This window comes from Alexandromys fortis, unplaced genomic scaffold, assembly GCF_014885135.2.
Source record: "Alexandromys fortis isolate MF-2015 unplaced genomic scaffold, M_Fortis_MF-2015_v1.1 scaffold_122, whole genome shotgun sequence".
Taxonomy (NCBI): domain Eukaryota; kingdom Metazoa; phylum Chordata; class Mammalia; order Rodentia; family Cricetidae; genus Alexandromys; species Alexandromys fortis.
The window spans coordinates 1,129,765-1,150,488 of NW_026068004.1; the positions used below are offsets into that span (position 1 = coordinate 1,129,765).

General features: G+C 50.2%; 1 protein-coding gene across 6 annotated transcripts in view; it reads left to right on the forward strand.

Moving 5' to 3' along the window:
• The first annotated feature begins 591 nt into the window (after positions 1-591).
• The window catches only part of Macf1 (microtubule actin crosslinking factor 1), a 329,723-nt gene continuing 309,590 nt past the window's right edge, over positions 592-20,724 (forward strand). For 2 of the 6 annotated variants that reach the window (XM_050161305.1, XM_050161307.1), the window contains exons 1-2: positions 592-662; positions 5,193-5,463. In XM_050161305.1, the coding sequence (XP_050017262.1) occupies positions 5,244-5,463 (220 nt within the window). In that variant the 5' untranslated portion in view covers positions 592-662; positions 5,193-5,243. Of the gene's footprint in view, positions 663-5,192; positions 5,464-20,724 lie in introns of those variants that run through there. The other 4 variants (XM_050161311.1, XM_050161312.1, XM_050161313.1 and 1 more) reach the window with 2 other exon arrangements.

Sequence of the window (20,724 nt, forward strand, 5' to 3'; positions counted from 1 at the left end):
ATAAGAAATCTATGTCTGTCATCTATCAGGTAAAGCACTTTGCACAGTAACCAGAGGCATACCCATAAGGTGGCTGTTTCTATGCAGAAACATTCTAGACACATTACTTATCTGCACCACAGAAGATAGCAGATGTGCCTACATCACTAGCTCACGCATGCAGAAGGAGCTCAATAAACGTCTCATCAGTGGAAGAAGCTTCCTCCAAGCAAGGCGCTGCCTTTACCCTATAGCCTCCAAGTGTCTTCAATCAATCAAGAGACAGGATTCTCTTGGGGGGGGGGGTGTTGGCTCCCCTCTTCCCTTTATCCCTCGGGAGAAATGGAGCCTTCAAGTCCCTTCTGGACTCAATTCCCCCGGGGCCTTCTCCAAAAGGGGCCCCAGGAGTGATGACAGAATGTGGTTTTAGAGGAAGTGGGCAAGAGGGCAGGCCGAGGTTATTCCAGAACCCCGGCCGAGCCGGACCGGGCAGAGTGCCCGAGCCTGGGAGAGTCATCCTGGGACTGGCCGAGAAGAGCTCCAAGGGGCGGGCCAGGGTCAGCGAGCAGCCCCGGGCCGGGGGCGGAGAGGTCGGCAGCCCCGAGGCCGGGAAGTGAGGGGTGTGAATCGTCCCCGCGGGCCCCGGTGTCGTGGCAAAGGAAGGGACTGTGAGAAGACGCGGGGTGAGTGCGGAGGGGCGCGGGGCCGCAGACCCGCAGGGCGCGGCGGGAGGGGTGCAGGGCGGAGAGCGCGGCGGGCGGGGGGCGGCGCCGGCGCCGGGGGTGGGGAGCGGGTTGGGCGGCTGCGCGGGCTCGGCTTCTGCCGCCGCCGCTAGGGCGCGGGGGGCGGGGGGCTCGGCGGCGCGAGCTCGGCCATTGTGGGAGCCGCTCCCCTCCGCCGCGCCGCGCCGCGCCGCAGCCGCCCGCCGGCCTCCTCCTCGCGCTCACAGGGTAAGGCGCGGGGCGGGCTCGGGGGGCTCCCGGCTCCTCCGCCGGCTGCGCGGTGATGCTTGGAGCCGGGGCGGCCGCACCCCAGCCCCGGGGCGACTGGCATGCGGGTTGACAGGCACGGGCACCGCAGCCGTGCGGGCCTCGCACCTGCAGCGCGGGGAGTGCGGAGCGCGCGGAGTCGGGGTTCCCTCGGGCGGCCGCTGCCCGGGCCAAAGGGAGGCGTGTTTCTGGGAAAAATGGGGCACACGACCGGGACCTGCAGGAGAGGCCAGGGCTGGGCAGGGAAACTCGCCTCTTGGTTCCCCAGATCGGTCGATGGCACCGACGCCCTGCCGATCCTCGGTCACGCGTCCCCGCTCTTTGTCAGCCACGCGCGGCGGGCACGCGGACCCACCCGCGCCGCCACCGACTCCAGGGAGCGCCCCTCCCCCCCGCGCCGTGGGGGTGGAGGAGAGGTGGGGAGAGCAGCAGCAGCCTGTCGGTGCAGGGTCAGATGCCTGTAGAGGACCCAGGTGGCCTGGGGACCTTCGAGATGCATTGGGGGTGTGGGTGCGCGTTCTTGCCAATCCGGGATGGATAGAGTCCGGGATGGATAGTGTGACCTGACTGATTGAGGAGTAGGGCGGAAGCCCGGAGGTCACACAGGTGTGAGTGTGTGTGAGAGGTCGAAGATTGTCACCGGCCTGGCTTGAGCCGAGGAGGACCCGGCTTCTCACCGAGGAGGCCTTGCCTACGAGGGCCTTTGTAGTAAAAATGGGCGTCTAGGAGGGGAATGGGAGGCTCTAGAACGAAGCAGGTGGCCAGAGAGGAGGGGCAGTCTCCTGCCCAGGGTTGAGGGTAGAATGGGTGCACAGCCCGAGTTTCCTAGAGGTTGGGGCTGTCACTTCAGCACCCGACCGGACCAAAGAGGTAGGTACTAGAAGGTAATGAGGAGACTGGGGTCAAGTGCTCCGAAAAAGGGCAAAGCCGTGCCTGTCCTTGGATCTTTTCAACTCTTTCAGGGGGCAAGAAGGGTCTTGTGATGTTCCCTGGGAAGCGCCTCACTGCTGACACAGGAATGCCCTGACAGGGCCGCTCTGACTGCCCCGAGCTCCACAGAAACCCATGGTGGGATCTTTTGTTATCTGAGCTCTGTGCTTCTGGGGGAGACGTCCCTGATCCAGGAGAGTGTCTCTACCTCTTGCTGCTTCTAAGCCGAGATTCCCAGGATCTACAAGGAGCTGTGCTAGAGACCCAGGCATTTAGGCCACTTCCCTGTTTTGCACAGCCCTGTGTGCAGATATTCCCCATAAGGAAAAGTTGACAGCGTTTCCATGTCCTGCCTTTAGAGCCCAAACGGAACTATTTACCTGAGCTAGGTCTGGGTCCTTATCGGAAGGCTGACAGCTGAAGGCATGCATCATCTTGGCTCTGAGAGCCCTTGGGGTGGTGGGCCGTGTGTAGCAGATGGTTCAGGGCAGTGAACTGGGCCTGGCTGAGGGAAGGCTGCCCAGTCTGACTGGTGGAGTCCAGCTGGCTTGGAATGATTGTGTTTCCACTCCTCTCCCTCCGCTAGCTAAACTGACCAGAAAAACTGAAGGTCCTTACTGTCACCCCTGGCCCCATGCTGTGTGATGTATTCCCACACAGCCCTTGGAACGAGCCAATGAATATTTCATCTAATGCCTGCTGTGTGACATACATGGTACCAGCTACGTTTACATTCACATTTCACGGGTGTCCTTAAAATATCCTGGAAGGAGAAGTACTGCCCCTCCCCCACTGTGGAGCTGATGAAGCTGAGTCTCCCAGAGGTAGAATGGCTTGCCCCTGATCTCACCGATTGTGAGTGACAGGACCAGAATTTACAGCCAGGTCTCTCTTGCTTCAGGTTTAGTGCTGTGTCTAATCTGTGCTGGAGAAATCAGGAATTCCCACCTATTGTAGCTCATGTTTCTTTTCATTCCTGCTGTTGAGACTGTACATTAGCTTTTTGAAAATGTTTCCCATCTGTTGTCCCATTTTATCCGTATAGATTCCTGGGAGGTAAGAAGGGGAATGTAATAATAGCTTCTGCACTGAGTGCTTACTGGGTACCTGGCATCAGATGAAAGGATATTAGTTAGTTCTTGCAAACAACACTGTGAGGTTAGATGGTAGCATCATGCCCATTTTATAGATGAGAATGTCAAGGGTGACAAAATTAAATAGCCTTTTCAGGGTCATACAGCTAATGAATAAAGGAGTAGAATTTGAACGCATATCTTTCTGTCTGGCTATTAGTTTTTTTTTTTAAGATTTATTTATTATGTATACAACATTCTGCCTCCATGTATGCCCACACGCCAGAGGAGGGCGCCAGATCTCATTACAGATGGTTGTGAGCCACCATGTGGTTGCTGGGAATTGAACTCAGGACCTCTGGAAGAGCAGTCAGTGCCCTTAACCACTGAGCCATCTCTCCAGCCCCCTGTCTGGCTATTAGTAATGGAAGGTAACATTCACCCATTATTTTTGTTTGTTTTTAGACAGTGTCTCACTATGTAGCCATGACTGGCCTGGAGCTTGTCATGTAGACTACTAGGCTGGCCTTGAACTCACAGAGATCTGCCTGCCTCTGCCTCGTGAGTTCTGGGATTACAGGCATGTTATACTATGCCTGGCTAAAAATTCATTTTATTTTTAATTCTGTGTGCATGTATCATGTGTGCATGGATATGTACACATGAGCCAGGTGTCTGAAGAGCCCAGAGGAGGGTGTTAGGTCCCTGGAGCTAGACTTACAAGTAGTTAGGAACTGCCTGCCGTGGGTCCTGGGAACTGAAGTTGGGTCTCCTATAAGAGCAGTATGCGTTCTTAACCATCTCTCCCTAGAGTCCAAGTTTCTTTGTATGTTTGTTTGAGACAGGGTCTCCGAATATAGCCCAGAAGACACTGATCTCACAGTCTTCCTGCTTCAGCCTCTTAGCCTCCTGAGTGCTGGGATTACAGCACTATATCCCGAGGCTAGGATCTCCAGCCACATGGTGCTAATGATTTATAAGTACTTGCGGCTAGGGTTGTAACCCAGTAGTACAGCCCTTGCCTAGTATGTGCAAGGCCTGAGGCCCAAGCCCCAGCATTGGAGGGGAAGGAGGGAGATTTCTTTCAACAGACTTCCATGCTGTGTCCCAGGCTGGCCTGGTACTCAATATGTAGGCTAACCTTAAACTACTTGTGGGATCTTCTTGCCCCTCTTTCTTTTCTCTTTTAATCTTTAAAGACAGTGTTACTTCTGGGTGATGGTGGTATGTGCCTTTAATCCCAGCACTCAGGAGGAAGAGGCAGGCAAATTTCTGAGTTGAGGCCAGCCTGGTCTACAGAACAAGTTCCAGGACAGCCAGGGCTACACAGAGAAACCCTGTCTTGAAAAACCAAAACATACATATATGTGTGTATGTGTGTGTGTGTGTACATATATATGTAGCTATATTACTAATTTTGTCGTGTTGTGTGCGTTTTAGCTGCTATATACATGTCTGTGTACCACATGCATGCCTGATGCTTGCAGAGGCCAGAAGAGGTCATTAGATTTTAGTTTGGTTTTGAGAATAGAATTTAGGACCTCTAGAAGAGTAGCCAGAGCCTCTCCTCCATCTCTGTTTCACAAGCACTGGAATTATAGGCATGAGCTATCATGCCTGACTTTTTGTTTTGTTTTGTTTGAAACCAGAACTCATGTAACCCTGGATAGCCTTAAACTCACTATGTTGCAAAGGCTGGCCTTAAACTCTTGATCCTCCTGCCTTCACCTCTTAAGTGCTGGCTCTAATAGGTCTTTCTGTCTGTCTATCTATCTATCTATCTATCTATCTATCTATCTATCTATCTATCTATCTAGCATTCACATTCTATCTATAGATAGGTAGGTAGATAGATCTATTACCTAATATAATTTTCCCCTAAGCCCTAAGAATTAGTCTTGGCATGTGTTGTTTTTAATATGTTTTTTTTTTTTTCTAGAAAGGGTTTTTCCGTGTAGCCCTGGCTGTCCTGGAACTCATTCTGTAGACCAGGCTGGCCTCGAACCCAGAGAGGCATCTGCCTGCCTCTGCCTCCCGAGTGCTGGGATTAACGCCTGTGCTGCCATGCCCAGCTGTGTTATTTCATTTGGTAAATGGGGAGACTGAGGTTCAGGAGGGTGAAGAGATCAAGTCAGTAGCCGGGCCAGGAGTCGCGATCCTAGTCTCAGTGTTCCTTATGTGATCCTTCCATTCTGCTCTCATTCTTCCCTCTCTCCTCCAGATCCTCTCCCAGGACAGCCAGTCCTTCCTGTAGCCGCCCCTGCGAGCCGCCATGTCTTCCTCAGACGAAGAAACGCTCAGCGAGCGGTCCTGTCGGAGTGAGAGGTCATGTCGGAGCGAGCGATCTTACCGGAGTGAGCGGTCAGGGAGCCTGTCTCCCTGTCCTCCCGGGGACACCTTGCCCTGGAATCTGCCACTGCATGAGCAGAAGAAGCGGAAGAGCCAGGATTCGGTGCTGGACCCTGCAGAGCGTGCCGTGGTCAGAGTCGCTGGTAAGAGCCAGCGATCTCCAGCAGCTTTGGCTAGCTGGGAGGGAAGAGTGGGCCAGTGTAGGGAGCTGAGAGATCCTCAGGGCCAAGTTAGCTGGAATCTAGCATGTTGTTATGACGACTGTTATTACTGAAGGATGATGAAAGGGCATTCAAGAGAAACCTGAAGGAAAAAGAAAACAAAAACCAGAAAAACCCTGCCTCCCCCAGTACTGAATGAGGTTTGTTCTCATTTCTGCACCCTGTGCTCTTCCCACTCTGTTGTGAGTTATGTATGTAATAGTTACCTTTCTGGCCTCTGTTCCCGTGTGGATCTGTTTCTTCATTTACCCGGAAAAAGATCTTCTGACTTATATCTCAGATTTTATTTTTGTGTTTTCATCACAGGGTCTCACTATGTAGCCCTGTCTGGCCTGCAACTTGCTTTGTAGACCAGGCTAGTCTCAAAATCACAGAGCTCTGCCTGCCTCTGCTGGGATGAGAGGTGTGCGCCACCACCTGGCTCAGACTGTAGTTACTTTTGAAGGCTGTGTGTGTGTGTGTGTGTGTGTGTGTGTGTGTGTATTTCAGGGTTTTTCTACATCCTATTTTTTTTTCTGTTCTTATGTAGTAGATTAGACAGCACTATGATGATCATGGTTAGGAATAAAAAAAAATTCTGTTATGTTATTTCCTTACAAGGAAGCCTTTGGCGGAGGCGATTTTACTCACGTCACCTTTTGAAGCTTGTGTGTAGATTCTCCAGTACCGGTGCGAGGGCTAGGGGCTGCCTGCTCTGATCAGGAGGTGCCCGTTTGCCTTCAAGCAGCAGAGGTTAAGAGTGTAGGCTTTGGTATCAGACGAGGATAAAGAGTTACGGGTGGTGATGTGCTTGGAACTGAATCTGGGTCCTCTGCAAGAATAGCCAAAACTCCTAACTGCTGAGCCTCTCTCCAGCCCTCAGCCTAGTGTTTGGCTTTAATAAAAGAGCCACTTCACTGGAAGCATCCAGAGCTGGCTCCCAGATGTGCGCTCAGCACCTCGGCAGACCTTGGTGTCGCCAAGCAGCGACGTCATCAGCGGCCTGCTTTGTGTAAGTCAGTTAACACCCTGCCTCCTTCGCTTCATTGTGTCATCTGGGCCTTCTGGTCAGCCGGATGGTTCTGGTTCCCTCAGTCTTTTCCTCCTGCTTCCACGTGACTGTCTGAGCATCTTAGTCTAAGATGCAAACCTGCTCCCATCACCCCAGCTGCTTATAAGCCATCTCTGGCTCCTCGTTGCCAGTGAAGTAAAGGCTTCAGCATAAGAACTCAGCCCAAACCGGGCCCCACTCCATCCCCTCTGCTTTACCAGCTGCCCACCCCCATCCCCACAGCACTGCGCAGTCGCTCGCCCTTCAAGGTATGCAGCATGTGGGATCAAACCTCTAGGCTTTAATTTTCTTCTCTGCAAGATGTTGGCCACTCCTCCTCCTCTCTTAAGTACCAGCCTTTCTAGCCCTAATGTCCCCAGTGGTACCCAGAGTCTCCTCCTCCACTTTTATATATTCATGCTTTTCTCTCCTCTTCCTTTGCCCAGCAGAGCAGTGAACCCACAGGGAGCCCGCCACTCCCTCACGACTGTGAGCTATTCAGTGCCATGGCTGATTTTATGCCTTGACCTTCAGTGACTTACACAGGGGCCCTGTGCACACTAGAGATGTCAAGTAAGGAGCGACCGACCAAATGAGCGCAAGAAGTACTTAGAGGCTAATACGTGGCAGTGGGCTTGTCACGGGAAGTTAGGAGGGAGGGGCTCTGTAGATGGGTGGGTCAGGAAAGATGCAGGAGCGAGCTCTGGGGGAGCCGAGGGCAGAGAAGCATGGCAGGCAGGAACTGCTGGTGGGCAAGAGGGAGCCCGTGGAGGAAGTCCTCAGGGGTCTTGGTCCTGAAACATCAGCTAGTAACCAAGTTTGGAGCGGGCCCTAGGATGCAGGAAGAGGATTGCTTGCGCAGCATACCTCAGGGGCATACCTCAGGGGCCGCTGAGTCACAGGTCTCTCCTCCTGAAGGCAGAGGGGATGCATCAGTTTTCTCTCCTTGTTTCTAGCCCATCCTTCATCTCATACATGGTTCTAGACGGCTCGGTGACAGTTTCTTCCTCCAGTTCTCTGGGAAGGCTCTGCTGTTTAAGATTCTGGTCTAGGCAGTAAGTCAAGGGGAGTCAAGGGAGCTTAATCATCAGGCAAAGGCCCTCGGGACCCTGCCAAGTCAGCTGAGAAAGGGCCGGGCAGGTGTTGGGCTGTGCTCTCAGGCTCTGATTCTGGCATCATGCTGATCTTTGCATCCTGATCCACCAATGGCTGTCTTGGGGAGGGGGCTGGACCAGTGAAGCTGGAGAAGGGGAGGCTGCTGCAGTTAAAAATAACCGTGCTGCCGTTGGGTGTTTCCTTAGGAAAGAAGAGAGGCAGCTGAGTTGGACCAGGCTGCTACTTTAGTGTCTGGCTCAAGTCTCCATACGGTTTTAGAATGTTGTGGGGGCTCCACCAGAGTAATGAAACAGGCGGCCTTGCTTCTGGGGAGACTCCCACCTGTGGGTGCTGGGACACCCTGAATGCTCTGAAGCTCTCTGCTGCAGAATTTGCCTTCTGGGAGGAAGTGAAGTCAGGCTCACACTGGAAGCAGCTGTGTCCTGTGTAATCTTTTTCTCCCCCAGGTTTTGGGTTATGAAGCTAAGTGGGGCTGTCAGAATCAGTCTTATCAAAAGCTGGGCAGTGGTGGTGCATGCCTTTAATTCCAGCACTCTGGAGGCGGAGGCAGGTGGATCTCTGTGAGTTCGAGGCCAGCTTGGTCTACAGTTTCAGGTCAGGGACCAAAGCTACAGAGAAACCTTGTCTCGAAAAAAAAAAAAAAACCAAAAAACAAACAACAACAACAACAACAAACCACCACGAAGAAGAAGAAGAAGAAGAAGAAGAAGAAGAAGAAGAAGAAGAAGAAGAAGAATCAGTCTCATCAAGTGTAGAGACTTCCAAGTCCCTAGCCTTTACAGTTGGTGTCTTGAGCAGGTCTTAGGACCCACCTTTGGTTGAGGGGTGTGATGGGAACTCCCTGCTGGTCACTATTGCAGAGAAGAGAGGTAAGCCAGGGTTGAGAAAGCTTCTTCTCATGGCAGACTTCCCAGACTCAGAGAGGCTGCTGTCTAGCCTGCCCCTGCCTGCCCTCACCCCTTTCTTGCCAGCCCTGTTCTTATCTCCCCAAGCCTAGCCCCTTTGAAATGCACCAAGAGCCAACTGTGAAAACTTTAGGGTTTAGAGAGGTTTCAAGAGGCTGTGAGCTGTCAGGACACATGCTAGGCTAAGGCCCTGAGGCCCTGGGGACTTCCGTGAAGTCACACAGGATTGGCAGGCATAAATCTAGGTAACTCCTAGTGTGAGGTTGTTCCCATTTCTTATACCACCTGGTCCAGTCTGACTTCTGCACAGTGACAGTTTAAATAGCTGGCCTGATCCCCAAGTCACTGCTGGGAGCAGCCTTGAGATACTGACCCATAGAAAAAGGAGAGGGCAGGGACAAAACTGGAGAGAGCCAATAGCCTGTCTCAGTATCTCCCTTAAATTCCACACCTCAGGCCTTTCCATTGCTTCTTCCCCTCTGCCTCTGTCTTGAGTGAATAGCAGCCCTAATGGCTGTCCTTACTCACTGAGGGCGGTTGACACTTGGTGGAGGGGTTGGAGAGGTTATTTTAACAAGGTATACAACATCAAACTGGGCGCTGGGGGTGCACGCCTTTAGTCCCAGCTCTAGGGAGGCAGACATGGGCAGCTCTCTTGAATTTGAGGCCAGCCTGGTCTGCAGAATGAGTTTCAGGGCAGCCAAGGCTGCACAGAGAAACTCTGTCTCAAAACAAAACAAAACAACAAAGCTCTATTCTTTGAGGCCTGTGGAAATAGGTGAAGAAAATGGTCAGACAGATATCATGTGGTTTTACAACTACACAACTGTAGGGGGCACCATTCACATTTGTTGCGATGTGGATTTGTACAGTTGTTATGACTAGTTTCTCGCAGACACCTGTCAAGTGTCTTGTTTTGACTAGGGCAGGGTTGGTGCAAAGGGATTCGCTCACCTTCCACCCATCAATTAGGTATTCATCCATCTAGTGAGGCCTTTTTTAGGTTTTGCTTTGTTTTGTTTGCGACAGGGTCTTATAGAGCCCAGGTTAGCCTCGAACAATCTGGGTAGCAGAGGCTAGCTGTGAAGTCTAGTCTTTCTGCCTCTACCTACCAACAAATGGATTTCAGGTGTGGGTCACCAACCCCAGCTTTGTTCAGTTTGTTTTATTTTGTTTTAAGGTTGAGGAAAATTTTATTAGCATCTACAAGAAAGTCTGCAGGGCAGGCAGCTGTAAATCTCGGCAGCTGCCTGGAGGAGGAGGAGAATGGAGAAGGGAAGGGACAGCACCTTGTGGTTTGCGTTGAGTGGGCCTAGCGGTCAGTCAGCCACACAGTGGGGAGGGGGACAGTGGAGGAAGAGTAAGGACGCCCCATGTGTAAGCATCCTTCATCAGCAGGGAGGAAGAAGGAGAGGAAATTGTGCTTTTCTGATTAATTAGGAAAGTGAGCCAACTTAGGAAGCTGAAGCTGCATGCCTGCAGCCCTGCAGGAGACTGCCCCTTGTTCTGTCTCTCCCTATGATGTCAGACTCTCAGTCTCTCTGCAGCCTCTTCTCATGCTGTTCCCCCCCCCCCCCCCCCCCCCCCCCCCCCCCCCCCCCCCCCCCCCCCCCCCCCTCCCCCCCCCCCCCCCCCCCCCCCCCCCGCTTCTTTTGCGGCTGAAGATGTGGTTCTTTCTTTGTGGAATTCAGTTTAGCCGAGAGGATGGGAAGAAACTGATTGCGCTGTGAAAGCCGCACACAGGAACTCAGGCTAACCAGCATCGTAGAAAGTGCTGTTCCCGACATCTGTTCCATTGCAGCCTCCTCCCGGAAGCCACCTCCAATCCCTCCTATCAGACAGTTCGTCTCTTCCAAGCCCTTTTCCATCTTATGTTCTAGCTCTTTGTTTCCTGGTTCATTGCCCACACCAGACATGGACCCTTTTCTAATCAGGAGTCCCGTCTTGCTTTTCTGACCTTGGGCAGACAGTCCTGAGAACACTGGTGCCACACTCTTCACGGAAGGGCATCTGCTCCTCCTTTTTGTCCATGCATCTCTCCAGAACAACAGATTTATCCATCCATCCATCCATCCATCCACCCACCCAGCCAGCCATTCATCTATCTATTCAATAAAAAGATCGAGCCCCTACCATGTACCAGGAACTCAGACACAGTTGTATCCAGAGTCAGGAAATCTATCTAGCCAGATGACTTTAGCCAGTTTCATCTGTAAAAAAGGCAGGGCGAGAGGAGGGGGGAGCAGTCATACCTGCTTCCAGCAACCTTTGACTGGGGATCAGAGCTGACTGGTGAACAGAGGTGTACATGCCCATTACTGCACTTAGTGTGGTCCTTCCTAGTACTTGGTTAGCAACCTAAACTGCAGGCGGCCAGCAGTTTCCTAGGTCAGCAAGGAATGGGCCTGAGCTTGCCACTTCTGTTGCTTTCTTTTGTTCGGTCCAAAGGCTTTGTCAGAGAGCAGGTGGATATGGTTTGTTCTGGCCAAGCCACAGATGGGATCAAGGGCTGTAGGGGTAGGAAATGGGACTCTAAAGAATATTTCTACTGGGGACCCTTATTCCCAGGCAAGCAATCTTTCTTGTTCCGAGCATTTTGGAGCTTTGTACCCAAGAAGGCTCCTTCTCTTCCCAGCTTCTCTCGCTTTTCCTGGCTGTGTGTTGTGGGTCCCTGGCTCTGTTCTGGAGCTTGGTTTCAATAGCAGGAGAGGCCTGGGAAAGTGGGGCAGCGAACTGTAGCTACACCACCAGCTCAGCTGCAGTGCTTTGAAAGTGAATCTGGGTCACATTTGCTGGAGGGATAGAAAATGACCACGTGGGCAGGATTCTGTGCAAGCAGCTAAAAAGACAGCCAAGCTGTCCTTTCTCTGAGGCTCAGGGTCCCTTTGGGACCCCAGCTGGTGAGGGAGGTGGTTGCCGGATGGCGAGGGGCAATCCTTTCTTTGCACCATTGGTTTCCCACCATGCTTTTCGAGTGAGTTCCAGGTAATACAGAGGAATAGCAATCTGGCTTGTGGCTGTCTGTTCTGGACGTTAGGAATGCAGAGAAAGGACTGGGTGCTTTGGGGACAGTGGAAGGCTGTGTCATGTCTTAGAGATGAGCTGCCATGAGAAGACCTGACTGTCACAGGATCTAGGACTGCACTTGCCTCTACTCTAACAGCACGCCACTTCACAGGCATGTGATCATACCTGGGTGTGAGAATTAATTATCCACCACTCAAGTGTTAATTCGAGCCCGTCTGGCATCTTTTCTCATAGTTGCTGTAGCTGAGGCCTGCCTTGGTTTGACTTTATAGCCTGCCGGTAGTTGCCTGGCTTGGCTCTTCTGTAGGATCGGGAAGGGTCTTCCCAGCTGGACTCTCTCCTTGAACTAAGGATGCTGCTAAAGAAAAAAAGTGAAGCCCCGTGATCTGAAGAATGATCACGACCTGTGCCCCACTCTTACCCCGATGTTTTATGGCCAAGGGGAGGATTCTGCTCCAAGCCTCAGTGAGTGTGTCTTTGGGCATGCGCTCCTCACACCTTCGCTTGTGGACGAGTAAGCGACAGTTCAGGCTTCCGTTCATCCATGCGAGGGAATGACTTTGCGTTCCCTTGGTTGGGGACCCTGAGAAGTTACTAACCTCACATTTTCATTGTTAAAATCGGGGAGCAAGAGAGCTGCCTCAGAGTTTTGCAAAGTGGTTTAAGAGATCATGGGAGTAAGCCGCCTGCCCTGTAAGCTGCCTTTAACGACATTGGCTAGTCCCCTTAGTATCCTTGATTTGCTCACCTGTTTCCTCATCGGTCTATGGGCGCTGGTTTACCTGTCTTTCATTGGTGCTGCACTTCCTGATAATCGGTCCTTTCGCTACCTTGCTCAAGGCTCGGCCAGGGCTTCGGGGTTCAGCTCCTACCAAGGAAAGCGGTGGGGATGCAGGCTGAAGAAAACTGTGGAAGTTCACGGGGAGAGGGCTCCTCTTGCGCCTGCCCATCTGGGACCTGGAGCCGGGAATGCATTTGATCTGGGACTTGGAAAAGAGCTAGGAGCTTGCTAGGACATTCTGAAGAGAGGGATACACCCACTGGGTTTTCATCCGTTCTCTCCTTTCTTTGCCCTCAGCAGGAAGGGGGAAATGAAAAGGGAACAGTTGGTGGGAGGTAGGAGTTAAAGAACACTGAGGGTGGCTGGGGCGTGAACTCTGGACCCAGCCTGGGAGCTCCTGAGAGCTCACGTCATGGCTGGTAGCGCGACTGCCAAGCCCTAGGTGTGTACCAGGGCTTCACACACGTCATTTAGTCCTCACAGAACCCTGGGACATCACTGCTAGCAGAAAAACACCTTGTCTAGGTTTGTGCAGCAAGCTAAGGGAAAGTCAGGGTTCGGCATTATCAGTATGCATAGTGTCTTCTGAAGCCCCACAGGCGCACAGCTCCCTGGAGTTACTGAGTACTGGGCGCCAGGTCCAGCTGCTGCCAAAGCCCTTGCTCTGTCCAGAGAGCTTCAAATACAAGAGCAGCGAGAATGGTGTTCTGAATAGTCATCACCCCAAAACAAGAATTACCAACCAGCCTTTGATTGCAGTGCTCATGAAGCACGGGCAGGTGGGTCTCTGTGAATTCGAGACAGTCTGGTCTACAAAGTGAGTTTCTAGACCAGCCAGAATTACATAGTGAGACCCTATTAAAAAAAAAAAAAAGGAAATTTAGAATTATGGTGAGTCTTAACTCTGCCCGCACGCTCTGCTTCTGCCTCTATACTCCAGTTATAGAGGAAAGTCTGTAGGTGCTGTAGGCTCCTTAGGAGGCTGAGGCAGGAGCATTCATGCTTCAAAGCCAGCTTGAGGAGCTTTAGTGAGACTCTGTCTCATAGTAAAGGTACAAATGACAGTTAGGAACATAGCTCAGGAGCAGACTACTTGCCTAACCTGCAAAAGGCCTGATATGCAGTCCCCATTACTGAAAAGGACAATTTGGGCAATCAGATACTTTTGCATGCCCTCCAATGTTATTTTTTATTAGCATATATCTAGTATATAAAATAATGACTTTTTTTTGTTATGACAGGGTTTCTTTGTGTAACCCCGGCAGTCCTGGACCAGGCTGGCCACAAACTCGGTGATTTGACTCTCTGCTGAGATTAGAGGCGTGTGCCTTTAATTTCATTACTTTTTTTCTTTTTTTAAAAGATTTATTTATTATATGTAGTGTTTCTGTACTGCTATATGCCTGCAGGCCAGAAGAGGGCACCAGAGCGCATTACAGATGGTTGTTGGGAATTGAACTCAGGACCTCTGGAAGAGCAGCCAGTGTTCTTAACCTCTGAGCCATTTCCCCAGCCTCTTATTGATTGATTGATTGGCTTATTTTTGGTTTTTCTGTGTGCTATCCTGGAGCACACTCTGTAGACCAGGTTGGCCTCAATCTCTGTGAGTTCCACCTGCCTCTGAATGCTGGGATTAAAGGCCTGCTGCACCACCATTGCCTAACTTACCTCAGAAGACTTTTTTTTTTTTTTTTTTTGCTTTTTCGAGACAGGGTTTCTCTGTGGTTTTGGAGCCTATCCTGGAACTAGCTCTTGTAGACCAGGCTGGTCTCGAACTCACAGAGATCCATCTGCCTCTGCCTCCCAAGTGGTGGGATTAAAGGCGTGCGCCACCACCGCCCAGCAAGAAGACTTTTTTTTAAGCCCCCCTCCCCTAGATTTATTTATTATGTATACAGTGTTCTGCTTGCATGCCAGAAGAGGGCACCAGAGCGCATTACAGATGGTTGTGGACCATCATATGGTTGTCGGGAATTGAATTTAGGACCTTTGGAGGAGCCAGTGTTCTTACCCTCTGAGCCTTCTCTCCAGCCCCACCTCAGAAGACTTTTAAGATCATAGAGAAAAGGAATCTGCCTTGTGTGAGCAAAGCCTGTGTGTAAGACCCGTTCTGATGCTTAGGGAAGTATTCCACCTGACTGTTCTCACCTAAAACCAGAGACTGCTGCACTGTTGAGGCCTGGGGATTAACGCTCAATTCTCTCCTTTCACAGGTTTCTATCGTGGGGCAGTGTGGGAAGGAGAGATTTAAGGTGGAGGGAAGTCTCATAGATAAATTACTACATCTTTCAATTTTGGAAACATCCCAATTTACTGAATTAAGAACCTCACTGCCAGCACTCGGGAGGCAGAGGCAGGCGGATCTCTGTAAATTCGAGGCCAGTCTGATCTACAAGAGCTAGTTCCAGGACAGGCTCCAAAGCTACAGAGAAACCCTGTCTCGAAGAAGAAAAAAAAAAAAGAAAAGAAACCTCACTGCCCAGGAGGATGAGACCCGTTCCTGCAGGAAGGGCAATAGGGTGTGAATGAGGTTTGACACTTTTATTTTGTTTGCTTTTGTGTTTTTTGGGTTTTTTGTTGTTGTTGTTGTTTTTGTTTGTTTGTTTTTTCAAGACAAGGTTTCTCTGTGTTGTCCTAGCTGTCCTAGAACTTGCTCCGTAGGCCAGGCTGGCCTCAAACTCACAGAGCTCTGCCTGGCTCTGCCTCTGGAGTGCTAGGATTAAAGGCAAGGCTTGTACCACCACCGCCCAGCATGAAGCTTGACTCTTTCAAGAGGGAAAAGAATACAGTTTTATTCGCACAGAGGTTGGGATCTCTATTGATCCGTTCCTTTGCATGTTACATGCTGTTTTGGACCACTGTATTTGGTCTTTCTTTGACCACCAGCTCCCAAATAATGACACAGGGAGGCAGAGGCAGGTAGATCTCAGTGAGTTTGAGGCCAGCCTGGTCTATAATGTGGGTTCTAGGACAGCCAGGACTGTTATACAGAGAAACCCTGTCTTGGAAAAAACGAAAAACAAGCAAACAAAAAACAAACTTAAATTAACCTGTTTGTATTAATCTACATTCTGCCGTGTGACTCACTATCTCTCTCCCCAGTACAATACGTACAATGCTTTCTCTGCATCTTTCTGGCTAATCCCCACCTCTTAGATTCTTTTCCCAGAAGTCCTGCCTATCCTATCCTGCCTAGCTATTGGCCATTCAGCTCTTTAATAAATCAATCAGCAGGTGCCTTTAGGTAGGCCAGGAAGGACAAACGCATCTTCACACAGTGTGGTTAAATATCCTGCAATAGATCCCAGTGGTTAAGTGGACTTTAAGACACAGGTGTTCTATAGTATAAAGGAGACAGACACCTGGAGAGTTCAGTACCTTGCCCTGAGGTCTCTCAGCTTCAGTAAGGGGCCAAACTGGGAATGACTCTAGGTCTGCCTAAGGCAACCCACTGTCTTTCTAGTGCACAGTAAGATAACAGCAGCTAACCTCTGTGCAGCACTTCAAGGTTCACGGAGTGTCTGCACCCTTCAGTCACAAGAGGCCGGGGCACGTGAGGCATTCCACATACCTTTGGACAGCCGCTGATTAGGGCGCCTTTGCTCATTCTCCGCATGGGAGATTCTTTGGCAGTGACTCTGAGAAGCCACAGGAGAAGGCCTAGGGAGACTCTAAGGTGGTGAGACTTGGCCAGTTGCTATGGTTACCCAGCCATCTGGGTAACCATTTTGAGGGTTGCTATGGTGATGGGCTGCAGGGTGGCAGGGAACCTTCTTCCTGGGTGGCTGGCACCAGCCAGGCTTTTGAGATGAGGGGTACTGCCCTTCCACAGCAGAAGAGGGCAGCACACGTGCGGGCAAAGATTAGCTGCCCCGAGGGGACGTCAGGCAAAACTCAGGCTTCCAGGCAGCAAGCAACTTTATCTGGGACTGGCCAGAGGGAAGGGCTGGACCTGGAGACAGGACTCCTGAGACAGAGACTAGAAACAGGCAGTTTGCTTTCAAGCAATTGATAAGATTGAACAGTCTCTGCCTTGCTTGCTACCAGCTTCTATATAGGGGAATGTAAAAGACAGCAGACAGTGCTGTAAAAAGGAATAGAGCATGCGCGCACACACACACATACACACACTCACACCCCTACTTGCAGATGTATTTATAAAGCATCAATTAACACATAGAAAATAGAGCTGTGTAAACCGAATGGAAGAAGTGCGGGGAGTAAGCCTCCAGAGGCTGAGGGGCCTCAGCAGGAGGTGCCATCCTTCACTCCTCTTTCCAAGCGGCTCAGAAAGGGGCCTCAGTCCTTGCTCACTGAGGAAATGTTGGTTTGACTTTTTTCTTTTCTCTTTCTGAGACAGAGTCTCACCATGTAGCTCTGGCTGTCCTAGAACTATGTAGTCCAGGCTGGCCTTAAACTCATAGAGAGTGCCTAGGGAGTGCTGGGATGAAAGGCGTGTGTTGCACCTAGCTTCTGAATTGGATTTGTTTGTTTGTTTTTTAGAGATAGGGTTTCTCTGTGTAACAGTCCTGACTGTCCTGGAACTCAATTTGTATACTAGATTTTTTGTATACAAAAATTTACCTACTCTGTGTGTGTACCAGCCACTGGGAGTTCTGGGATTTCTTTCTTCTTATTTTTTTAATAATTTATTTTTTATTTTATATGTATTGGTGTTTCACCTGCATGTATGTCTGTGAGAGGCTATCAGATCTTGGAGTTACACAGTTGTGAGCTGCCATGTGGGTGCTGGGAATTGAACCCAGATCCTCTGGAAGAGCATTCAGTCAGTGCTCTCAACCTCTGAGCCATCTCTCCAGTCCTGAATTATGGGATTTCTGCCCGAGTCAGTTAAAAGTAGCTTCATGTGGTGAGAGTGAGCTTTCACGTGGGATTTCAGCAGACAGGAAGAGAGTGGACTTTTTAGGCAAAGGGTCGGAGTTTGGTTCCGGGGAGGACGCTGCCCACAGAGTAGAAGATGCTGTGAGAAACAAGCATACTATTTATGTGGGTGGGCGTGTGTGCCTGTGGCAGCTGGGATTGAACTAAGGTCTGTTGCATGCTAAGAATGTACTCTACTACTGAGCTACAGTCCCAACCCAAAGTATCTTAGCCTAATCAGAAGCCGTGATCAGCTGAGTATTTGGGGTCATCTGGTTCACTCATTTTTTTGTAGTTGATCATAATTTTAAAAATTCAAGGAGTGTCCTAAATATTAAATGTTATTTGCCATATGCTGAGGATCTCATGATAACTAACACATACAAAAGCCCCAGGCCTCTTAGAGCTAATGTTTTAGAAAGGGTAAAAGTTAAGTTGGCAGGGGCTGGAGAGGTGGCTCAGTGGTTAAGAGCTCTTGCTGCTCCTGCACAGGACCTGGGTTCAATTCCCAGCACCCACACAGCTCGCTACTGTCTGCAGTGCCAGTTTCAGGGGATCCACAGCTCTCTTCTGGCTTCTGTAGGCACATGCTCTGTACACATACATCCATGCACATAACAAAATAAATTTAAAAGATAAATTGGCAGTGCATGCCTGTAGCTGAGGCTGAGGCAAAGGAACTCAAGTTCAAGGCCAGCATAGGCAACATTGTGAGAACTTTCAAACAAAGAAGAAAGAAAGACCTTGTCTCAAAGAAACAAGAACAGTGGTGGAAGAAGAGAGTCAACACCCACACTTTGTCGTCTGACCTCCATTCCTATGCACTGACACACACACACACACACATGTGCACAAAAGAAATCAAAATGTATTAAGAAAGAAACAAAGGAAAGGGAGACAGTGTGGTGGTACAGGCCTGTATCTCAGGTACTCAGTGCTGAGGAGATAAGGTAGGAGAATTGCAAGTTCAAAGCCTGCCCAGGCAATTTAGAGAGATACTGTCCCACAATAAAGAGTAAAAGGGAGGCCTGGTTTAGTGTCAAACAGCCTCAGGAGTCAGAAGCAGGCCAGCCTGGTCTACACCTAGAGTTCCAGAACAGCCCAACTGCCCGCAATTCTATCTCCAGGGGGCCTTGTGGCCTCTGCAAGCATCCACAATGATGCTCCCTCCCTCAATTAAAAAAGTCTAAAAAGGAGAGCTGGGGATAGAGTTCACCTGTAGAGTGCTTCTGCTGAACCAGGAAATTGAGGAAGGCTTCCCTGTGAGCATTTCCAAGAGGAAAAAGAGTTACGCTAAAGGAGAGGAACAACGAAGTGCGTGGTTTTGGAGAAAACCAGATGGGAAGGCTCTGAGTTAAGAGAGCATATTTGATGCACACCTTTAATCCCGGCACTCGAGAGGCAGAGGCAGGCAGATCTCTGTGAGTTTGAGGCCAGCCTGATCTACAGAGCGAGTTCCAGGACAGTTACACAGTGAAACCCTGTCTCGAAAAACCAAAAAGAAAAAAAAAACAAAGGAGGGAAGGAGAGAGGGAGGAAAAGAAAGGAAGGAAGAATGAAAGGATGAAGAAAGGAAGAAGGAAAGAAAGAAAGCATATTTGAGGAGCTGAAAAGTGTCAGGGTTTTTGGCAGAGGGGCACTTGACAAAAAGTGGGTTTACTGCCTTGCATTACCGGTCTCTCCCACTAGATGTCCTCCCAAGTTCGGTTTTACGTCTGCTCCTTCCATTGCAACCTCTTTAGAAATTCCACAGCAGGCCGACAAGTCAGGAGGAGACTCAGAGCTTTCAGGATTGTATGCTTTGGCAATAAACTTAGACTCTCGCTTGGAAAAAAAAAAGTAAAACAAAAACAAAAGCAAAAAACCCGCATTTTGGAAGGCTTTCTCTCCCCCCCCACCCCCAGCAGCTTTGAGCCTAGTACAAATTTCTCCCTATAAAACCGGAACAGCAGCCAAACAAGTGGACTTCCCCTTTCCCATTCATCAGAAGAATGCTTTACTTCAAACTCTCAGGGGAGTATTTAAATGCAAATTTCGTCAAGAAAGCCACTTGGGTTGGAGAGAGGCACTCTAGCTACAGCGCAAACCAGAGCCCTCTTCCTAATTACCAGGTTTCTTTCCTTTTCTTCCTTTCTCCCTTTTTGGGGCTGTCACTATGTATAAATATAGTTTAGGCTGCCCTCAAATGTACAGTTCTCTTGCCTTAGCCTTCCAAAGGCCTGGACTGCAGGTTTGCATCACCACTCCTGGCTTTACTGTTTTTTCTTTTTTTGGGGGAGGGGCGAGGCACTCACAGAATGGGGGACAATGACACAGGGTGGGGGTGGGGTGGGGTCTCATTGTGTAGCCTTGTCTAGCCTAGAACTCACCTTGTAGACCAGGCTGTTCTCTGACTCACTGTGATCCATGACTGGCTTTTTACTGTGTTTCTTAATAGGAACCTCAACCCTTTGCCTTGTCCTCCCTAGCCTCCTGGTCTAGACGCTTCCCTCTGTTATTTCCCAAGCTTTGTCGAGAATCAGTCACTATTCTTGAGAAACCTGCTCACAAACCGGTGCTGGGAGAAGGCCTAGGAGGGATGGGGGCCTTTTCTGTTTGCTCCAATGTACTGAGGGAGGAGGCAGGTGTCGGTTGGTGAAGGGGGCGAGGGTGGAGGCCTGTGGAGGTGAATTTGGCCTGGGCCCTCTTAGCCCTATTGGTGTGAGCAGTGTGGAAAATGCAGTGACTCAGCGCTGGCCCAGTCCAGAGCTCCAGAGGCGGCAATTGCCTAGTCTCTGCTGTCAGTCACCACGCTCACGCCTTCAGTTTGAGTTCTCTAGAGCTAAGACCCCTTCTCCTTGTGTTTGCAGACTAAGCTCATTAGCAGCTGGCCTCAATCTGTGAACTATGATTTTTTTTTTTTTTTTAAGCACAGAGTTAAACTGGAAAGAGAAGAGTATTTGCCCCAAGGATCTTCCTTGTCCTCTTCCAGGCCCTCTTGGTGTAACCTCCACACTTAGAACTTGGGCAGCTCAGCAAAAATGGATGGGAAGACAGACAGACAGACGTATGATTAGTTATTTGCTCAGCTGCTTTCCGACCAGGGTGTGACGCGGAAGGCTATATTGCACCTACTAGTGAGAAGCGGCGTTTCTTTTTCTGGTTATTGGTGTGGTGAGCAATGGCTGACCAAATAACTGACATTACTCACGAGGCACAAAGCTACAGTTCTTGCTCTAGGCTAAGAGGCTCCTACCTCAAACTCTTAAGTACGGGAACTGAAGTGGAATTCCAAGTGTCAATTTTGGTTGCTCAATGCCACGTGAAATCTTTTTATATGTGTTCATGTGCCTTCACGGTGGCATTTACTAGTCTAAGTACCACAACCACTTCCCGGCCCCTGGAAAACAACGGTTGAATGGGGCCTGATGTGGGTTAAAAGTATCGTTTTACAATTACCAAAG